Raw genomic sequence first — 19,495 nt, forward strand, 5'->3', positions numbered from 1 at the left:
AAATAACTCGTAAAATTATAAAATTGTTGAATGTAAAAACGTAAAGTGCAACAACTATGTAATTAGCTGCCAAATCAACAAGCGCGCAAATTATCAGTGAAAATAGTGCAAAAAAAATATATAATGAAACTCTGCCGGAAAACGCAATGGCATAAAAAAAAATATTAACAAAAGTTGATCACGCAAAGAAGGCTAACTGAGCAGTCGAGTGGAATACGGAAATACCCTTTGATAAGCGTTAAATAATTACAGTAACATCGAAAATCGGTATATCGAAAGGTAAAGTAATATGTCGATAAAAAACATACAGCTCCTAATATAAAATATCGTAAACTGTTTATCGAATATTTAAATAACAAGATTTTTGGCATTTAAAGCTAAAATAGCGTTACTATGAATAATGTCCTAGCAATTGTATTTATTTTTTTCGATAATTAGTTTGATATATAAAATAATCAATTAATATATCGATATATAAATAGCAAGACTGAATAAATAGATATAATCTTCCACTTCTATATTCAAATTATTCAATAAAATTTGTGTTTATATTTGTATATATATATTTTTGTTTTATAAAAAAAATCTTTGAAAAAATAGTTTCTTTTTTTTATAATATATTTACATTAGCAACAAAAACCTACTGAATCCCGATGCTCTCCCTACGTTACCCTAGATTTACTTCATATTTTCCTAAATCGCTTCCCTAGACGAAAGAGAGCGAGTAGAGTGAGTTACAGGGTATCAATCTTCAGCACGCACAGACAAATACCGGGGCGGCGGTAATAACACAACATAACTCGTTCATCGCATGCAATTTTGGGCCAGCTCTGCGGGTTTGAGGTTTCAACCCGCCTTCGTTTGGACGTTGAACAATTGCCTGACATTTCACTTAGCCAACCTCAACACATTTCACTTTTTTACAACCATTTCACTCAGAATTAGTCTAAGTTCGCTCCCGCTGCTCATTTCGCCGCTGGGCAAACAAGGAACAAAAAATATATATATCTATGTGTATGTGTATACAAAATGTGGCAGTAAATCAAAGGAAGAAATGGGAAGGGGGTCTAGTCCCTGCCACCCAACAGCCATTTGTCAAGCGTCAACAAGAGCGCTGACAAGTGAGAAGCGGATGGGGTTGACCTCACCTCGCCTTTGGGTTTGAGTTTCTAACCCTACGAGCACCGAATGCACAGGAAAAATTAAGCGACATTTTTATATTAATGGAGATTAAGGGATAATATAAATACAGTTTCAGTAGAAATTAATAATGAAATTAGAAAAGGGTGAAAAAATGAAAAAAAATGTATAGAAATCGATATATTAACATTGTGATTTGTGTGCAATAAATCGATATTCAGTTTTGTACCATATATCGGATCTATAAAATATAATAAACATTTCCATAAAATAGAAAGGACAAATACAATTGAAACACATTTTTCGATAATACATTTTTCAAATATGTTCCTATAATATCGATATTTTAATTTTAAAACCATATTTATTGATATTATGACGGCATACCAAAGTTAAAGATATTTCCAACATTAAATTGAGTATATTACTTTATTTATAATTAAACAGTCAGTAATTGCAGGGTTTCTAAAAAGTCAAATATAATTATTACCCAACTACACATTTCCTGCGGTGTATGTCCTTTCCCTTTGTAGTTTTTACTTAACCTTTTTTTCGTGTAAGGTTTGTCGGCTAAAACGATTTAATTTCATTATTAAACAATGGGCGACAAAGTGGCAGCAGATTTCATTTATGACCCGCCTGCTCACAACACGCGATGTCATGTGCCCCACCCCTCCCACCTCCCACTCCACACGGTCAACCTCAACCTCAATCTTATGTGAAAAGACTGAGCTGGAACTGAGCTGAACTGAAGTGACCTGCCCCAACTAATTTCAGATTGAAGCTTTCACCCAGCTGGCACGCAAGGCAGGGGGCGTGTCAGCGGTCAGGTCAACGTTGACGCATTGCCCAGGAACCAGATAATTAAGCATAATGACAGAAATATTATATAGCACTTGCAGCACTTGCTTGATAGATGACCCCGAAGAACAGCACCGAGTTTGGGGGGCTCCCGCCTGCTCCGTAACTGAATTATGGCCAGATGACACAGGAACAAGCAATTTGGTGCCAGAGGCACTAATCAGATCAAAAATGGTTGAGAAATAACTCAAGGAAGAGGGGTGAGAAAAGTCAGTTTTAAAGATTACCAAGGGTTGGAAGTAATTGTAGTTATTCATTATGAAATATTTCTTAAGGGGTTATTACTCAAATAAATAAATTATAAACAAATGTTAAAAGTTGATAAATTTAAACAGGGAAGTCATTAGAAGAAAATAATTACAATAGTTCTGCTTAGAAATTTAGAACAGAACAAAGCACTCAAGGGACTTCAGCATAGACCCTTATACCGCTAAGTAGATCTCATTGGATTTTAAAATAATTAAGTTTAGATGTAAGGTAATATCGTCAATTTAACATTAAATACAATGTTTACCTATATTAAAACCATCGATATATTTAACTGTATAATATTTCATCATCAATGAATCTTCCCCTAGCTTGACCCTGGAATTCCCAACTCGTTCTGAGGACAACTAAGTTATATTTATGTTAAATTAATCGTAATTAAGATCTTAAAACCCCTTTTCAACTATTAATATAAGGTCTTTATATTTCCCCATTTATTTCTTAAGAACAAATAGTCCAAATTAATTCTTTTTTTTTTTTTTTGTGCAATCCCCATGAAATTAAATTAAAAAAAACCCTTGCCCCGCCAACCGCAGCTAAGCTCAACTTAACTAAAATAATATTTGACCAACTTAAGATTTCCCCAGTTGTTGTTTTAGCCGCAGCAGTTGAGTTGAGTTGAGTCGAGTTCAAATTTGCCTACACTTGTTGGGTAATTGCTGTGAAGTGGAGTGCCTGTCTCCATCTCTGTCTGGCTGGGTTTCTGTGCTCCTCCTCCACCACCCCTGTCGGCCATTCAGCCATTCAGTCAGTCATTCAGTTAGTCAGTCAGTCAGTCAAACAACCAACGCAACCGCATTCATTTGCCAAATTAATGGCATTTCATTTGGGGCAGCAGCAACAGCAGCAGCCGCCACGACTCGATTTCATTCATGCAAGGATGTTGTCCTTGTCGTTGTCGTTGTCCTCATCGCTGTCCTTTTCGTTGCCGCCATCGTACTCCATGTCCGTGTCCCCTCGTCTGTCCAAAATTTACGTGTCTGGTTTGGCCGCTTCTGGCGAAAAGATACTGTTTCTAAACCAACTTCTAACCAAGCACTCAAAGAAATCGTATGAATTTTTAAGCAGTATTTAAAATATTTTAAATTAAATACAAGTATTTTTATTCAAGCATTAATAAATAAATTAATTGTTAATTAACTTCTTATCTCATATCCAAGTCAAGTAAAATACCATATTTTTTTCCCCGTGCAGCAACTCCTTTTGTCCAGGAGTTGCACTGTCTTCTGCCAACTGGCGAAGAGCCAGGATGGCTTCTCGCAGGATTTCCGCCCTCTGGACTTAAGGGAAACAGATTGACGGGAGGAAGCCTCTGTGCTCGCTTGCTTTCCAGGCGAACGATTTTGGCAGAACGATGTTTGTCAGCGGAGTGCGATTATTCAAAAGTGCAACATGCAAATTTATTTTGTTCATAAAATGTTATGAGCTCGCATGAAAATGTCTGACAACAATTTGAGACTGCCAATAGCCTGTCCCCCTCCGCTTCTGGAAAACATAAAACTAACTTTTTGGCAAACATTTTCGAAGGGTTTCGAGCTTAATTCTTGTGCGAATCGAATTTGATTTTGACGACACTGCCAATTATTGGTTTGAATAATAAATTGACTTTCAGGTTTGTGTTTGTGGCTCATTTCATATCCTTATTGTAGGTTGGTAAAGGGCTTACCACTTCTTTTTCGACCCGTTTCCATCCATTATCCTCTCCGCAGTGTGACATTGAATTGATTTCAGCGCCACATTTCAATTAATATATGTATATTGTATGTTGCGGATTCATACATTTCCCACCAGCTCTTGGGTAAAAAATTGGTGGTGGCCACCGCCGCCAGTGATTTGCACTTTTCCAGCTCATTAAAATCGCATAATTTGTTAAATATTTACGAGTTTGTTGGATCCGCTTTATATATCTTCTTTTTTTTTACACAACACAGCGGCTTCATTTACCTAATAAAATTACTGTCAATTAACGCCATACTTTTTCCTTATAATTTTCCCAGAAGTGAACCTTTCCCCAGGCTTACAACACAGCACGTGCCTCTGCCATTTTGGATTATTATTTACCTTTACCTTTACCAATCAGAAACAGGTACCCCTTTAGCCCAAAGTCAGGACAGACACGGGTGTCTATAAATTATGTAAACGGTTTAATCTGTTTTTTCAAGTAGGCCAGCGAATAAATTAGCACCTGACATTAAGAAAACATTCAAATTATGAGTTAAGATTAAGGAATAATCTATATTTGAGATAAAGAAACAATGGATATGATATTCAAAAATATAAAGAAAGAAATTTGTTTACATTACAGTGAATTACAAATTAGTTTATATTTTTCATGTGAAAATAAATCCAAGAAGAAACGTCAAGCAACCAACTCTGGCCATAGTGGTGATCTGCAGATGATAAGCCTTGCATATGATTATATCCATATTTCGACAATCCAAACAATCCCTTGTATTCGAAATTATCATTAATAGTTTCCAGCCAACCATCAATTAATTTTCCATTACAAAGTGCAAATGCACCTGGTGCTGCCGCATTTCTCTTCCTTTTGTAACCGAAATAGCTGCCCTGATTTACGTTGATAGCTGACAAAGCACATGGTGCATACATAGTGGAAGGTTCCTCCCAAAGTACTGCCTTGAGATTTTCTTTCTCTTCATATTCCTTAAATAGGAAGGCAGCAATGTTTTCAGTGTGCTCGAACACGGCTTTAACGCACTTTACTCCTGAGTTTCCCACAACAATTGACGAAGTTAACATAGCTCCACGACTGTGGCACAGAATTCCTCCAGTGTCATCAGAATCCACAAACGTACATCCTGAGCATTTACGAATTCCTTCGATATGTAACTTCTCAAGCGGGTGATACCCAAGAAGGTTTTCATTTACCTCACATTCGGCGGGCAGCCAGCCATTTGGGAAGGGATTCCAGTTGAGATCCTCAGTTTCATCGGTGACCAGTGCTTGTCGTTTTATATACTCTGACGTTATGTATGGGGATATGTAGCACTCGTAGGCATTGTGGTTCGCCGCAGTGGGAATTCCGAAAGTCCCGGAACGACACGGCTTCTCCCCCTTGATGCGCCTTTGGGGTGTGGCTGCTTCCGGTAGATTCCAATATATTTGTGTTCCATCCGGCATCATGGTCTTTCCGATTCCCTGAATGTACAAATAGATCGGCAGTGGTATAAAGAAATCTTCGTAATAGTATTTTGCATAACAACGATGCCGCGCCACTTCCAACATTCTTGCCGTAAGGATTTCAGTCATGGCATGTTGAAAGACACAGAAGGGCAACCGTCTCTCGAGGTGGTAGTCCCTCGCCGCCATATATATATATACTGATTTTACAAGCGGAATAAAGCCAGCAAAGTCAAAGTTTTGGCCAAGCATTTTGGCTTGGTGACTGCCACGGCCTGATCCATAACGGAAGGGATCATCATCATCCCTGGATGGATTTCCTTTGCGGTTTTGGTGCCTTCCCCGTCGGTGACTCATCGTAAGTTGAACCGGTTAAGCTTGGATTTTATATATTTTCGTATAAGTAATATGAAATTATTTGTAGCTGGAGAACAACTTACCAGAATCAGCTGATCAGTGTGACCGTAGCCCGGTCAGTAAAATAAAGGAATATATACCAATAATATATATTTAAAAAAAAACTGACTGAAGCTATCGCGGCAGTTTTTTTTCAGTTGAAAATAACGGCTAAATATCGCTTTTCATCACCGATATTTTCAGTACTTTAGTTATTTAGTCTTTAAGGAAATATTCAGAATATAAGCACGATTGCTAACGGAACACAAACAATATAATATTCATATCAATACTGTGTCCAAATTATATTTAACAAGAAGGTCAACAAATAAATAAGTTCATATTCTGCTGTATATATTTTTCTCATATTTTTGCAATAAAATAAAAATTATATTGAAAACTATATAAAAACAATCGGTAAAAAAGACCCAAATAAATATTTTATATTATATCAGATATGTTTCCGTTATTATTTATTGATAAAATATACATTTCTAAATTTTTTAAATAAAAAATTGTTTAGTTTCAGCAAGTTTATAGGTCAAACTTTACAATATTTTTAATATCTGAGTTTTTCTCTTGATATACTTATTTTTTATTCCACCCGGTAACTCTATTATTAAGTCAAACATTTCACAACTAAAAGTTTCCTGATGAAACAATTTCTAATACATTTCCACTGGCTGTATGCATTCATTCAAATGAGGATAGCCATAAAATGTATACCACTTTCCCTTAATGTTATTTTATGCTTTACTCTGACGAGGTCACCCCTTGAAAATTTTGACGACTCCACATTGATCCCTTACGGTATCCAGAGCCCGAAAATGAAATTAATTTTTCCGCTGACACAGGCCCACAACTGCAGAGAAGAAAGCAATCGGGGAGGGGAAAAAGGGAAAAAGAAACTGCAGCATCGTCAAAGCGAAAACCGAAATCCAGAAAAAAACCAAAACCCAGGAAGCGAGCGAAGCAAACTTCCAACACATAAAATTTCAACCAAAAGAAACCAAAAAAAGAAAAAAAGAGGAGCTAAAAAAATGGGGGGGGGCAGGACAGGGCAACAAAAAACATAAAGCTGATGGATTTACGAACAGAACAGACCATTTTCCAGGGGTGCACTGGAGTGGAGTTCAGTGGAGTGGCAAGTGGCAAGTGGAAAACTCGGTGGTTTGGTGGCTGTCTAAGAGCATGCCACCAAATAATAATAGTTTTTCACTTGTTCAGTTTGACCGCCAGCAGCAGCAGCAGCAGCCAAGCGCCGAGTTTATGTGACAAACGTGACTCAGGCGACAATTGCTCGGCTTTGCAAGCAGCCATCCCCCTCACGCTCCTCCCCCCCGCCGGAAAAGTCGGTTGGGGAAAAGCGGTGCCGCCTTTTTTATGGCCACACAATAAAGCGAGCAATTGAGCGTCTTAAAGTGTCGCCCAAGTGCATTTAAATCACACACTTTGCGACCATTTGCCGTAATTTGACTTTAAATGTTATGGCCAAGAGTTGATTCGCCTCTCGTCTTCACACACACACACTCCCTCCCACCCGTTTAGTTGGGCAACCAAAGGACCTTGGACTATGCTCTATTTTATGGCCAATGTCTGGTACCTACCACAACTGCTAACAGCAGCAAAGAAATGTAAAAAAAAAAAAAGGAAACGATATAAGAAAAACATAAATTTGATGTACATGTCGATTATGTGCCAAAAACGAGCAAAAAACCACAAATTTCACGGGGTTTTGTCGTTTCAAGAAAGCTTCACGACCTTCGGCAAATGAGGTCATCAGCAAAATTGAAATATATATGCAAAAAATAGAAAAAGAAGTTAAACATTTAATGAATCAATGAATACCCAAAAACTGTAGGTAATTTTAGAAGAGCTCTACCATAATACAAATTAAATTCCAACTTAATATATTTTTATAAAATATCTAAAAGAACCTAACCTGATAGATATCACTTTCTACAACTAAAAACTACAAGGAATAACTTTAAACCAAGTTCAATTAAAATTTTAAATACTAGATCATATAAAAATGCATTCTTAAACCCTTAAAAAAACTCTTTTCAATTTAAATAATTTTCCGTTTTTTTCCCCCAACAATTTCAACTCATATCCACATGAATTACATATCGAAATCGCTGGCTTAATATGCTAGTTATAAGAGACATACACATTCACTATATACTCTACGAGAAAAAATTGCCAGAAATATGTGGGAAAAATTGAAACTCAAGGCTTGGATAAATAAAAAGTGTATAAATTAAAAAATATAAATAAACCCAACAAAATTGTGCGAATGTTGTGTGCATGAATGCATCGGTGAAAATTCAAATGAATATAAAGGCAGAAAAAAAAACCAGATAGGTGCTAAATATTATTTTCGAGAACCAAATACATATACTTTTTTTTTAATACCCTTCAACGGTGGCTTTTGAGTGCAATAAATCGTTATCAAGTTGCTTAATTGGCAAGTTCTCAAAGCGTAAGGGTATATATCTATATCGTTTTCAGTCTCTTGTATATAAATTAAGTTATTTAAGAACCAAAGAACCTTTAACCATTAATATCCATTTAGATTTCCCCTTGAAAGTCGATAGCATTTTCATAACAGAAGTTTCTTTTATAGTTCAATTAATTTTTTAACTGCCAATAAAATATTGTTTACTCCCATAGACGGCCATCAAGATAATGTGGCTCTCTATCTATGGCTAATTTGCGTGCCATTTTGAAGCGGTGGAAGGAGGGGAAAAGAGTCGGGAAAAGTGGGGAAAAGCAGGCAAGTCTGAACGGAGGAAAGCTCCAGGATTCTCGATTGCAGGATGCGACCGCTTAAGTGCCTCTGCCAGAGTCATAACAATACACTACAGCCGCCGTGGCCCAGCAACAAAAGCCGCCGCTGACATGCCGCTTATTATTTATGTATTTTAATAACAGGCCGTCGACGACGACGACGACGACGACGTCGCGACAGAGCTGAAATGGAAGCTGGAGGAAAGCTTGAGGGGAGGAGAAAAATGAAGTACAATGGCCGACGGGCTACAAAATGGACATTGGTTAATGCGACAGCTGCTGGGGGGAGATCGAAAAACCAGCAGCACAAAAAATGTAGGGGGGCAGAATTGCGGCTGCCTGTTAAAAACAATAAACATACTTATATATATGTATATGTATATATATATACAAGAGCCGCAGCCCACTCGGCGTATACTTAATGCCCGAACGAGTCTTGAACTTTAAACCAAAGTTGCAGCATAATTGAAATGTTATCCTCAGCTTCTATGGTTATTTATATGCATATAATATATATAATAAATCTTATTAAAATTTAAGCTTACATGTGAATTGCACGGAGAGAATGGAATTGAATTAAATGAATAAAAAATGGATAAAGAAACCCATAAATAAATAACTAAATATAGAGAAAATATATAAAAAACAATAATAATTATATAAAAAAAAATAAATTAATTAATAATAAAAAACAAGAAAGGAAGCTAACTTCGGCACACCGAAGTTTGTATACCCTTGCAGATTGGTTTTGATGTTTATATTATAAATTTAAATGCTGAAAACACTCACAAAACAGAGTTTCATTACATTTTACCTATACTTATTATGTTTACAGTTTGACAGTTACAGTTTTACATTCCTAGCTTTACATTTTCTCCACATTTACCGATCGTTTACATGGCAGCTATATGATGTAGTTCTCCGATTTTCATAAAATTTTTACCAAAATTCTGAAACAATAAAAGAAGCTCATTTCTAAAAGTAGATAAGAATATGTTGAAAAACAACGAAGTTATAATTTTTTTCCTATTCATTTTCCGATCGTTCCTATGGCAGCTATAAGATATAGTCGTCCGATTTTCATAAAATTTTTACCAAAATTCTGGAATAATATAAAATGGCTAAATCTCAAAAATGATGCAAAAATATTGAAAAACAGCCAAGTTAAATTTTTTTTTCTAAAAATTTATCGAACATTTGTATGGGAGCTATATGATATAGTCGTCCGATCCGGCCCGTTCCGACATATATAGCAGTGAGAGTATATAGAAGACTATGTGCAAAGTTTCATTCAGATAGCTTTAAAACTGAGGGACTAGTTTGCGTAGAAACGGACAGACGGACGGACGGACAGACGGACGGACAGACGGACAGACGGACAGACGGACATGGCTAGATCGACTCGGCTCTTGATGCTGATCAAGAATATATATACTTTATAGGGTCGGAAACTTCTCCTTCACTGCGTTGCAAACTTCTGACTGAAATTATAATACCCTGCAAGGGTATAAAAATAAATTAATTAATAATAAAAAAAATAAATTAATAAATAATAAAAAAAACAAATAATAAAAAGAATAATAAATAAAATAATATATAAATAAACGATTAAATTAATAATTATATAATGAAGTAAAAATAAATATAAATGTATAATAATTGTTAAATGAAGAAATAATTTAATAAATAAATTATAAACAATAAATAAACGAACATTTATTAAATACTTAAATTATTTTTTGATATTAATTAAATAATCATTAAATAAATATTAAATTAATTAATAATTAATTAAATGTAAGAAAGATTAAAAATAATCCCCTAAAAAAATTGTATATACATTTACAAGCGTAACAATAACCCAGACTTTTAAATAAAGCTCTCCCATCGCTTATAACCCATATTTCCCCTCAGTGTAGACTCGCTCATTGCATAATTAATGCTCTCTGTGTTTTAAATTTACATTTACAATGCCGTTACACGATGCTCACCGATGCTGATGCGCATTAAGTGGCGTATGGCATGCCTGGCGTATCTGTGTGTGGCAGGGCAGGTGATTCTGTTGCTCCTGCTGCTTAACCACAATCAGTCCTAGCATATAAGTATATATAAGTATATATATATATATATATATATATATATATATATATATATAAATACACTACATATGTATGTGTGAAGACTCGCAGCTCAACGGAACTCAAGCTGAAAGCTGATGCAAAGCAGCACCGAAGGCTTAATGAAATTATCATTTCGTTTTGTGCATTCATTGCAACTTCTTTGTCTTGCGGCCGAGTTAAATTGCCAGAAAATTGCCAAACAATTTTAAGGAGACGCCTCAACAGAGCCTTTACTCAAGGGAAAAACTATTGTACACAAAATGGAAGAAAAATGTTGAAAACTTATAATTTAAAATCTTAATTTTACATTTTATTTAACAGATTATTTCTTAAATATTGATTTTTTCTTAACTTTTTCCTTGACGCATTTATTTTTTGCCTTGTTGCCAACTCATTAAGTGCATTTTTTTCTCATCTCTTCTTACGTTTTGTTCTTTTTTTTCGTTCTCTTATATTTTTTCATCTATCTCCAGTGTCAGCAGATGTTGAGGAAAATAAATGAGCAACATACGCACAATATTCCAGCTGCAATGCTTATTGTGTGCCACTCCCTCCCAGCCCAACTCATTACCATCCCGCAGATGCAGCTTAAAAAAAAAGGGGAAAAAAATAGGAAAAAAAAGCATAGAAATTACGCATACGCAGCGTGGTACGGCGCTCAAGTTGCTAGCTGCAGTTGTAGTTGTCGCCGATGTTGTTGTTGTCTGTTTTTGCTGCAAGCATTGCAGTTGTTGCTGCTTTTGGGCGTTTTTAATGAGCAGCAGCAGCCCGCAAGTTTCTTCGCCATAGTCGATATTCATGCATAAACATTTCCAACTGCTATACTATACCCATTTCCATATATAGTCGTTAGAATGTATGAACGTTTCGCAGGAGGCTGTGCAATGTGTTGCTTCAAATTGCCGCTGATGCTGGATTTTAGGTGCACGGAAAAATAAATTATAGACAAAAAAGGGGTACATTTATTTGTAAGAATAATTTTGGAGCTTTTATTTAGAGAAATATGTGAATTTTTGATAAGAAATTATAGCTTAAAAATTGTTTTTGAAGTTTGTTTTATAAAAAAAAAATCAACGAACTATCTAGGGTTATGAAATGTAATATCTTTATAGCTTTTTGTAGTTCTTAAACATTTTAAAGATTTTTTTTAAAGTTTTTTAGCTATTTTGCTTACTTTTAAAGTATTTATTGATAAATATTTACATTCTTAAATAATTTCAAAATGCTGTTATGCTTCTTTATATATTTTAATTAATTTTCTAGTTTCCTAAGCAACTATTTCCCTCTGTGCTCTACCTCGCTGGCGTTGCCATAACATTAATTTTGTTAATTAAAACTTTCTCGCAGCTTTAAAGTTTACTGCCAGCTGCTGGTTGTTGTTGTCAGTCAGTTAGCGGCCTTGTAACACTCTCTTTCTGTATCTATCTCTATCTCTCGACATGTGTATGTGAGAGACTAACAGGACAGATAGACATAGACACACATACACACACACACAACAGACACCTGTCCTAGAATCCAGACATTGATTTCGCTGTGTATGTGTCCTGAGCCAAAGGCAACTTTTATTTGCAAAACTTGTCATCATCGTTGTCATTGTTGACGGTTTTTTGGTGTCACAAGATACGTTAAAATGAAAATTTTCGAAAAATTGCTATTGGGTTAAGGTCTTTGAGGGGAATTTTTGTTGGAAACAACATTAGAAATGTCCAAATTAAATTTGTTTTAATTTTTGGAGAGACTTGCAAAAGGTTAATTGCCTCGGGGAACAATTCTTCGTCTCTTGGGATAGATTAAAATGGAGTGTGTGTGAGTGTGTGTATATATGCATATATATAGGTTAACAAGAAGTTTGCCTTACCAACTTGGCTTAGCTTAACAGATTTCTTAAATATTAATTTAAATAATTTTTAATGATTTCAATGTTTTTCATTTAAAATATAACTTTAAGCTTAATATAAAAATATATGTATGTAATATAAAGCAAATTTTAATCATAAATACTTATAATATACATTTTTTTATAACAAAAACACCTACTTAATACATTTCAAAATGTCTAGACTGAGGTACTCATTCCAAAAACCAATTAAATATGCTTTCTTTTTGAAAATGTCACATATTTTTTCTTGAATAAAGGTCAGCGAATGAAATTTCTGTGAATAATTGGGTACAATGTTCAAAGGTCGTTATAAAAATGATATCTTGACCTTTTTTGAAAGTGTTTTTTAGTATTTCATTGCATATTTAATTGATATCATTGATATTTCTCAAGAACTCTTAATATACATACAACGTAAATGGCAATTAAGTGTAATATCTCATTCTCAAGAGAAGCAAAAGGTTAGTATTTGTTTCATTTAATTGAGAATATAGATTAAAATTAATACAACTTGTAGAAAATTCCAAGAAAGATAGATATCTCTCTTTACAGAAATCCAAAATTCACTGCAATATTATTTCAGTTTCCCTTTAAATTATTTTTCTCTAACAAAATACCCAAGGACCTTGAAGGGACTGTGTGCTGTTCAGTTGCCGACTAACCTCCTTATGTCCGTTGGCATTGTTGGTGATGACTGTTTCTGTGATGCGTTATTGCCTTTGACAATGTCACAATGGCATCGACAGCTTCCGCAATAATTTTTTTTCATCTTTTTTGTCGCCTTTTTTGTGTCCCGTGTGTGTGAGTGTAGCTTTCGCTTTTGGCAGCAGACTGAAATATATTTTTTTTTCCCCGTTGCTCTTGGCCGCGCTTTGTTGTCAAATTGAAAGTGCTGCGAGTCTGGAGTCGCATGGCGGGGATATTTTATGAGCTCCTTTGGCACTCTCTGATGGCCCAGTCATTTGCACAAGTCGTGACATACTAACACGCTTCGAACAGGGAGGGCCAGGGGGCGTGGCAAGTTCCAGAGCCGGCACCGAGTGCCGCCAGCTTGCCGGGCTATCCCTACAACAACACCAACGCACACTTCCTTCTTGCGCTGCTCTTCTTTATTTTTTTTCCCCCCCGTTTTATTTTTATATATATTTATATGTGGGTATGTGTATATGCAAAGCGGCCATAAAATTTGCAAAAACTTTTAATGGTTCATATAATATTTAACGTAATGGCGGCGGCAACGGCCAAACCAGTTAAAGAGGCGAAAGACCAAGAGGTCACCCAGCGCCAAAGGGGGAGAGGGAGGGAGAGCGGAGTAGGATCAAGGAGGAACCGGAACAGGCTCAGAGTCATAGCACAAGGATTCCAGGAGATGGAGGAGAAGCGTTAGCAGGAGCTAGAGACCACGCCAAAAGAGATTTGTTGGCTGCCAACAGGCCGCAAACGATGCAACAACGGCAACAAAGCTCTGCTGCACATGCTGGCCACAGAAGTGCACTGAGAGAAAATGGGTCTTTAATATTAAACAGCTTAATCCAGGATTATACTTCTTCTTTATGTTAATTTAAAACTGTGTAAAGGCCCAAAGGACAGCTCCACATGGACATCAAAGATTATATAAAAAATACGTATACGCCATGAGGGACATGTACAATTCATAAATTTAAACTATTAAAAATTTACAGAGTACAATTATTTACAAAAGAAAAAATCTTCTAACTGTTTTAATATTTGCTGTCGTACTTAAAAATAAAAAGTTTCTACAAAAATTACTCATACGTCATGTTGTCATGAAATAATTGTTCTTTTAAGAAATTAAATAAATAACATTATAATTAAGTTAATAAAATGTGAAATAATAACATTCATTTTACAGATTATATCAGTAACGACAAAAGTCACGGCTATTATATATCGTGACTAATACGGAGACTGTGACAACATACGTTTGCACGAACGACCGTAAATTATTTGTAAGCCAGAAAATAAATCGCAGAAAACATTTTCTTAACTTATACTCCCAGTAAATTGCAATAAATTTTGTTTAAAATTTGATAACTATATGGTCTTAAATGAGCTTAAGCTTAAGACAAAGTCATCTAGTTAGAAAAGACTGATCTTCCCCCAAATAAATAGACTAAAAGCCCTAAAAAGGTTTTTTTCTGCAACTTTACTAAGCACAGTTGACACCTGGTATTTATTTTGTTTCAATAAAGACGGACAATAGTTTTATTCTTATCCGAGATGCAATATAATTTACAAAACTCTTGATAAACTATTTAGGGAAGAAGCGGATACCTATGCAACTCGGCTGTTGCACTCCCCTTCGTATTGCTTTACCAAACCCTCACATCGCAATTGACAACGTTGGACGGTTATTCCAGTCGTTGTGCAAACAGGATCGTGCATTAAGACACATGCGCATGGCTTCTCGGTGGAACTCACGGTGAGTAACGACAAAAGAACAATAAGTTTTAAATAACGCATGGCTATAATATATCTTGGCTAATACGGAGACTGAGACTGTGACGAGACTAAAAAAACTGAATGTTAAATCACTGCAGCCGGGCATTATTTATATGCCAGAAACTAAATCGCAAAAACTATTTTCATTAGTTATAGTTTATGGTAAATTGGGTACAAATTAGGTTTAAATTGAATGACTATTTTAGAATACTCAATGTTTTAATAAAATAGAAATCATTTCTTGTGAGCTTCTTTCCTTCTTTTATTTATTTTGTTTTATTTTTTTTACCCATTTTTTCTCTGTGCATTTCCCACACTCCCTCATACTTTACCCTTACCTGACCGCTGTGATCTCTGCTCTGCAGCAATTTATTTAAACCACTTTTCCACTTGTTGTTTTTTCCACCCTCACTCTCGCTCGCTTACCCACTCACTTACTCTGGTTTTTTCATTCTTTTTTTTTTGTTTTTCTCGTGGCAACCTCCCCACATAATTGCAAATTATCGCTTCAGCCATCGTGTCGTGGCCATTTTTGGTTAGCTGACCACTCGCCACCCCTCTTTCCGTCGGGATTTATGTTCGACTGAGCTGCCCTCAGGTGTCGCATCCTCTAAATTAATGCCATGTGCATGTTTTAATTGCAATTGCTGAGCTGCTGAGCTGGTGAGCTGCTGAGCTGATTTTCATATCAGCAACACCGCTCTCTACGCCTCGCTGACCCATTGATTTTGGGGCCAATAAATTGTTCGCTTCATTTTCCCCGTGGACTCCATAATTCGCTGGGGTGTTGAAAAGTCGTATTCGATTATCAGTTGTGTATATGGGAGACAGGATATTGGTTGGCGATGAGCTTGAATTTATGATATGGCAATGGATTAACTTAGCAATGCTCAGAATTCTATAGATTTTCAGGAAGCATTTAAAGAATTGCAAAGAATTAAGTTTAATAAGGTATATTTTAAGATATTGGTAGGACAAATAATAAAATATTAGTATTAAAATATAAACTAACAAACTACTTGCATACCAAAGAATATTTACAATCTCTTAAATCGTTATTCCTTCCTTAAAATTTATCATTTCCAGCTGCCGCCCACATTTATAATGCGGTAATTACCGCCTCGAGACGCGGCCATAATTTTGTAGCTGGCGAAATAGCAACAAATACCATAGCTACCCGGATTTGACAGTTGCGGCACGAGGCTTGCGGCGGAAGTTAGCTAACCGGCGGCCGGAAGCGGAAATGCGCAAATGCCAAGGCAGCAAATGAAAATGGCTTCCCAAGCGAAGCTTACACAGGACAAAGAGTTGCCAAAAAAAATAATAATAACAGACATGATGTATGATTAGAAGGTTTGTAAAGCTGACGTGGCTTAGTTGTCAATTGATTTTGACGCTTGCCAAAAAAATATAACGAAAAAATTATTCAACTCCGCTTTCATTCGCAAAAAAGTGAATATGCCAATGGAAAACATTTGCATGCAAATGCAAAACATAGTCAAAGCCAACTTCCGCTCTCATTTTCGTTGCCTGAATTTTCCCCGGGAAACTCACCAGCACGTACGAAGGAAGTGGAGGCGGAGTATAAAACGGAGGCGTGCCATCGCCTTCGCTTTTAATTTTAATGCGTGCAACACGCTCGCGCTTTTCCAAAAATTAAACGTCGGTTTACTTGGCACTCCTCCTTTCCCTCATTATCCTTGGATTTTCCGACGCGCTTTCGCCAGACAGAATATTCAGTGTTTTTCTTCTTTTTTCTTTTTTGGGTTTTTTTTTTTGCCCAAACAAATAGGCGTCGATTAGGCAAATCAACGCATTTGTATGCAGATTATGTGCTGCTGGGAAGGAAAACAGCCAGCAAGAAATGGAGAGAAGAGCAAGCGCTTGTTGTCTCTAATTGCGCCTCAGTCTTTTAGGCGCTCAACTAGGCGTATGCGTGATAAAAACACTGTAAGCAAACCGTTTTGAGACAACTCTTATGGCCAGATAAAAGGAGAGCTATACTATATTTGCGGTGGCCCAATGGATATACCAGAAATTTAAAGTAAAATAGGTTTGTATTAATATCAAATATATATAAAGTAAGGTTTTATATTTACAACTAAATATGTTTTTAGAAAATTATAAAGATACATTTAATATTTTAAAGTTTATTAACATTTTGAGCTATTATATATTATTTAATGAAATGTTTAATTTATTTCTTCACAAAAACCCTTGCAACCAACTTTTAATCTAAATTTTCTAAAACCTTAAACCTTTTTCCACTTGCAGAGAAGGATCCTTAAGCAAATAACAATAAGTCAAAATAACTGCTGCCATAAAATGCGAAAATGTTGCACATTTAAAGCCATCCCATGGCACTTTCCCTGTAGAGAATCCGACTTGCCCTGTCCCTAGGCCCACATCAAAAGGGAAAGATTGTTACAGAGCCCCTACTGGCTGGCATTTACTCGTATCTGTATCGCGGGCAAAACATTGTCATGTATCATTACCATTTCAATTCACTTGACTTGACACCCCAAACTTATTCCACTTGCCAGCTGTAATTTCCTGCTGCCTGCTGCCGCCTCGTGTTGTCGCTTTAAACAAGAACAAGGATCTGCCTGCTAATTTCGAGCGATTGCTTTACAGCGTTTCAAAATACCACATGCCTAAAACTCATCCGCCACTAAGGACCTGCTGCTGCCTCCTGCCGCCACCTCTTTTTAGTCTCATCCTGCAACACCACAATAAATACGGGCAACGTTTGTGTGTCCCTTGCCGCGTGTTGAATTTCAATGCATACTTTTAGGCCGCACATCAAAAAAATATTTGTTTGCCATTTCACATCTCACACATACAAGGACACGATGTGTGAGTGTGAGTGCACTGGGAAAAGTTAGTTGGTTGTAAGAAGGATTAATTCCCTTTTTTTACATAAATTAAAGTGAGGTGTAGAAATCTATAGGAGATACTGTAATTCAGTTTAGATTTAAAATTTAAATTTAAAAATATTTTTGGTATATTAAAATATTCATATAATTAATATGAAAAATATTTTGTATTGAACTCTTTGACAGTTTTTTTTAAGTTTAAAAATCCCAGATATTTTTCCAGCAACTCTTAAAATAATTCAAATATAAACTCCAATTTTTAGTCTACAAAAAACCCCTTTTCTTTCAGTGCGGATGTGTTAGAATGCTGGGTGTTGTTGTTTTTGGAATTCTAGGACTGCAGGAATCACATGCGTTTGGCATTTGACGCCAGCGAAAGAAAAAACGCTGACGATGACGAGTTTTATTCTTTTTTTTTTCTCCCTTTCAGGACGTCGATTTCTTCGCCTTTTCGAGTGTTTGGTACTGCTGCTTCTACTGCTGTTGCTGTTGTTTTGTTTTATACCACTTGCAAGTGGATTTATTTTGCAATGCCCCAGCGGAATTTTAATGGATCCCTCTCCCGCGAATGCTCTTATTTTTTTTTTTGCCTTTTCCCACGAACGTGTCTTGTCCTCTCTAGGACAGACCAGAGAAAATGGCCCAAAGACTTTGGCGCCTGCTTAAAATTTCACTCATGTGGCGATGCTGGCGCATTCCTTCAAAAAGTCCCTATGTTTTTTCCCTCCCTTCAATTTTCCACCCCTCAGCACTCAGAGGGGCGGGGGGGTGGAGTGGGTCACCATTTTACAGTTGGTCGTGTTTGTTTTTGTTAATTCGCCACGCCGCGCCCATGCTCCTGGTTTTATGTACATTTCACTTGGCCTGTCGCGCGCATAAAATGTGAAATTTAATTAGTCGTGTAGGTAAAAATGACATTTAAAATTATTTCGCCCTCGTTGACAACAACAAGAGCGGAAAAATAACACAACAAGCAGTACACCAAACATGAGGTTTAAGGAAAAAATTGAAAGAAGATCTTTAAAATACCCTAAATTCAAGGAAATCTCTAGTTTATGGTGTAATAAAAATAAGACTTCTTTATGGCAACCACATAAAACAATGAAAGACCCTTTAAATACTCCTTTAACAATTAGAGAGTATAGAAAAAATGTTTAAATATTTAAAATCCTTGGAATAAATTATATAAGTTAGTATAAACATTGAATACAACTTTTAGATATTAAATATAAAATCAAAATAATTTCAGTATTATTTTGGTTTTTTATTTATAAAAACATCTTAGATTTCCTTGCTTAAAATATTAAAATCTTAAGCATAAATAAATTTAAAAAAACCCAATAACAAAAAGAAATCAATTTCTTATTATTGCTATAATTGAAGCTTAATGGCCGCAATTTCCAGAGCTTTTATAATTTCCAATTGAAGCCTTGGCTTTTCATATATATGCACTATATATATATATTTTCTTTATTTCTGTGTGCATTATGCATGTGTTTATCGCGTTTAATTATGCACATTTATTCGTTAACCGCCGTGTGTTTATTAATGTATTTATA

The 19,495-nt window shown here is 35.8% G+C and overlaps 2 protein-coding genes across 2 annotated transcripts in view; both read right to left on the bottom strand.

Annotated features, from left to right (window-relative positions):
• Window positions 1-4,476: 4,476 nt before the first annotated feature.
• On the bottom strand, window positions 4,477-5,882 carry LOC108086122 (uncharacterized). Its single transcript, XM_017182970.2, has 2 exons — window positions 5,850-5,882; window positions 4,477-5,786 (listed from the first exon to the last, which is right to left on the bottom strand). The coding sequence occupies exon 2, from the start codon at window positions 5,764-5,766 to the stop codon at window positions 4,585-4,587; it is 1,182 nt and encodes a 393-aa protein (XP_017038459.1). The 5' UTR covers window positions 5,767-5,786; window positions 5,850-5,882; the 3' UTR covers window positions 4,477-4,584.
• Window positions 5,883-6,071: 189 nt separating this feature from the next.
• Window positions 6,072-19,495, bottom strand: part of Or24a (Odorant receptor 24a) — a 40,280-nt gene continuing 26,856 nt past the window's right edge. Inside the window, exon 7 of the mRNA XM_070289204.1 lies at window positions 6,072-6,097. Coding sequence (XP_070145305.1) covers window positions 6,092-6,097 — 6 coding nt within the window. The 3' untranslated portion in view covers window positions 6,072-6,091. The remainder of the gene's footprint in view (window positions 6,098-19,495) is intronic.

Source organism: Drosophila kikkawai, chromosome 2L (genome assembly GCF_030179895.1).
Source record: "Drosophila kikkawai strain 14028-0561.14 chromosome 2L, DkikHiC1v2, whole genome shotgun sequence".
NCBI classification, from domain to species: domain Eukaryota; kingdom Metazoa; phylum Arthropoda; class Insecta; order Diptera; family Drosophilidae; genus Drosophila; species Drosophila kikkawai.

Bases quoted from the DNA above. Each gene is read 5' to 3' on its own strand.
- LOC108086122 (XM_017182970.2), bottom strand. From the start codon at position 5,766: ATGAGTCACCGACGGGGAAGGCACCAAAACCGCAAAGGAAATCCATCC.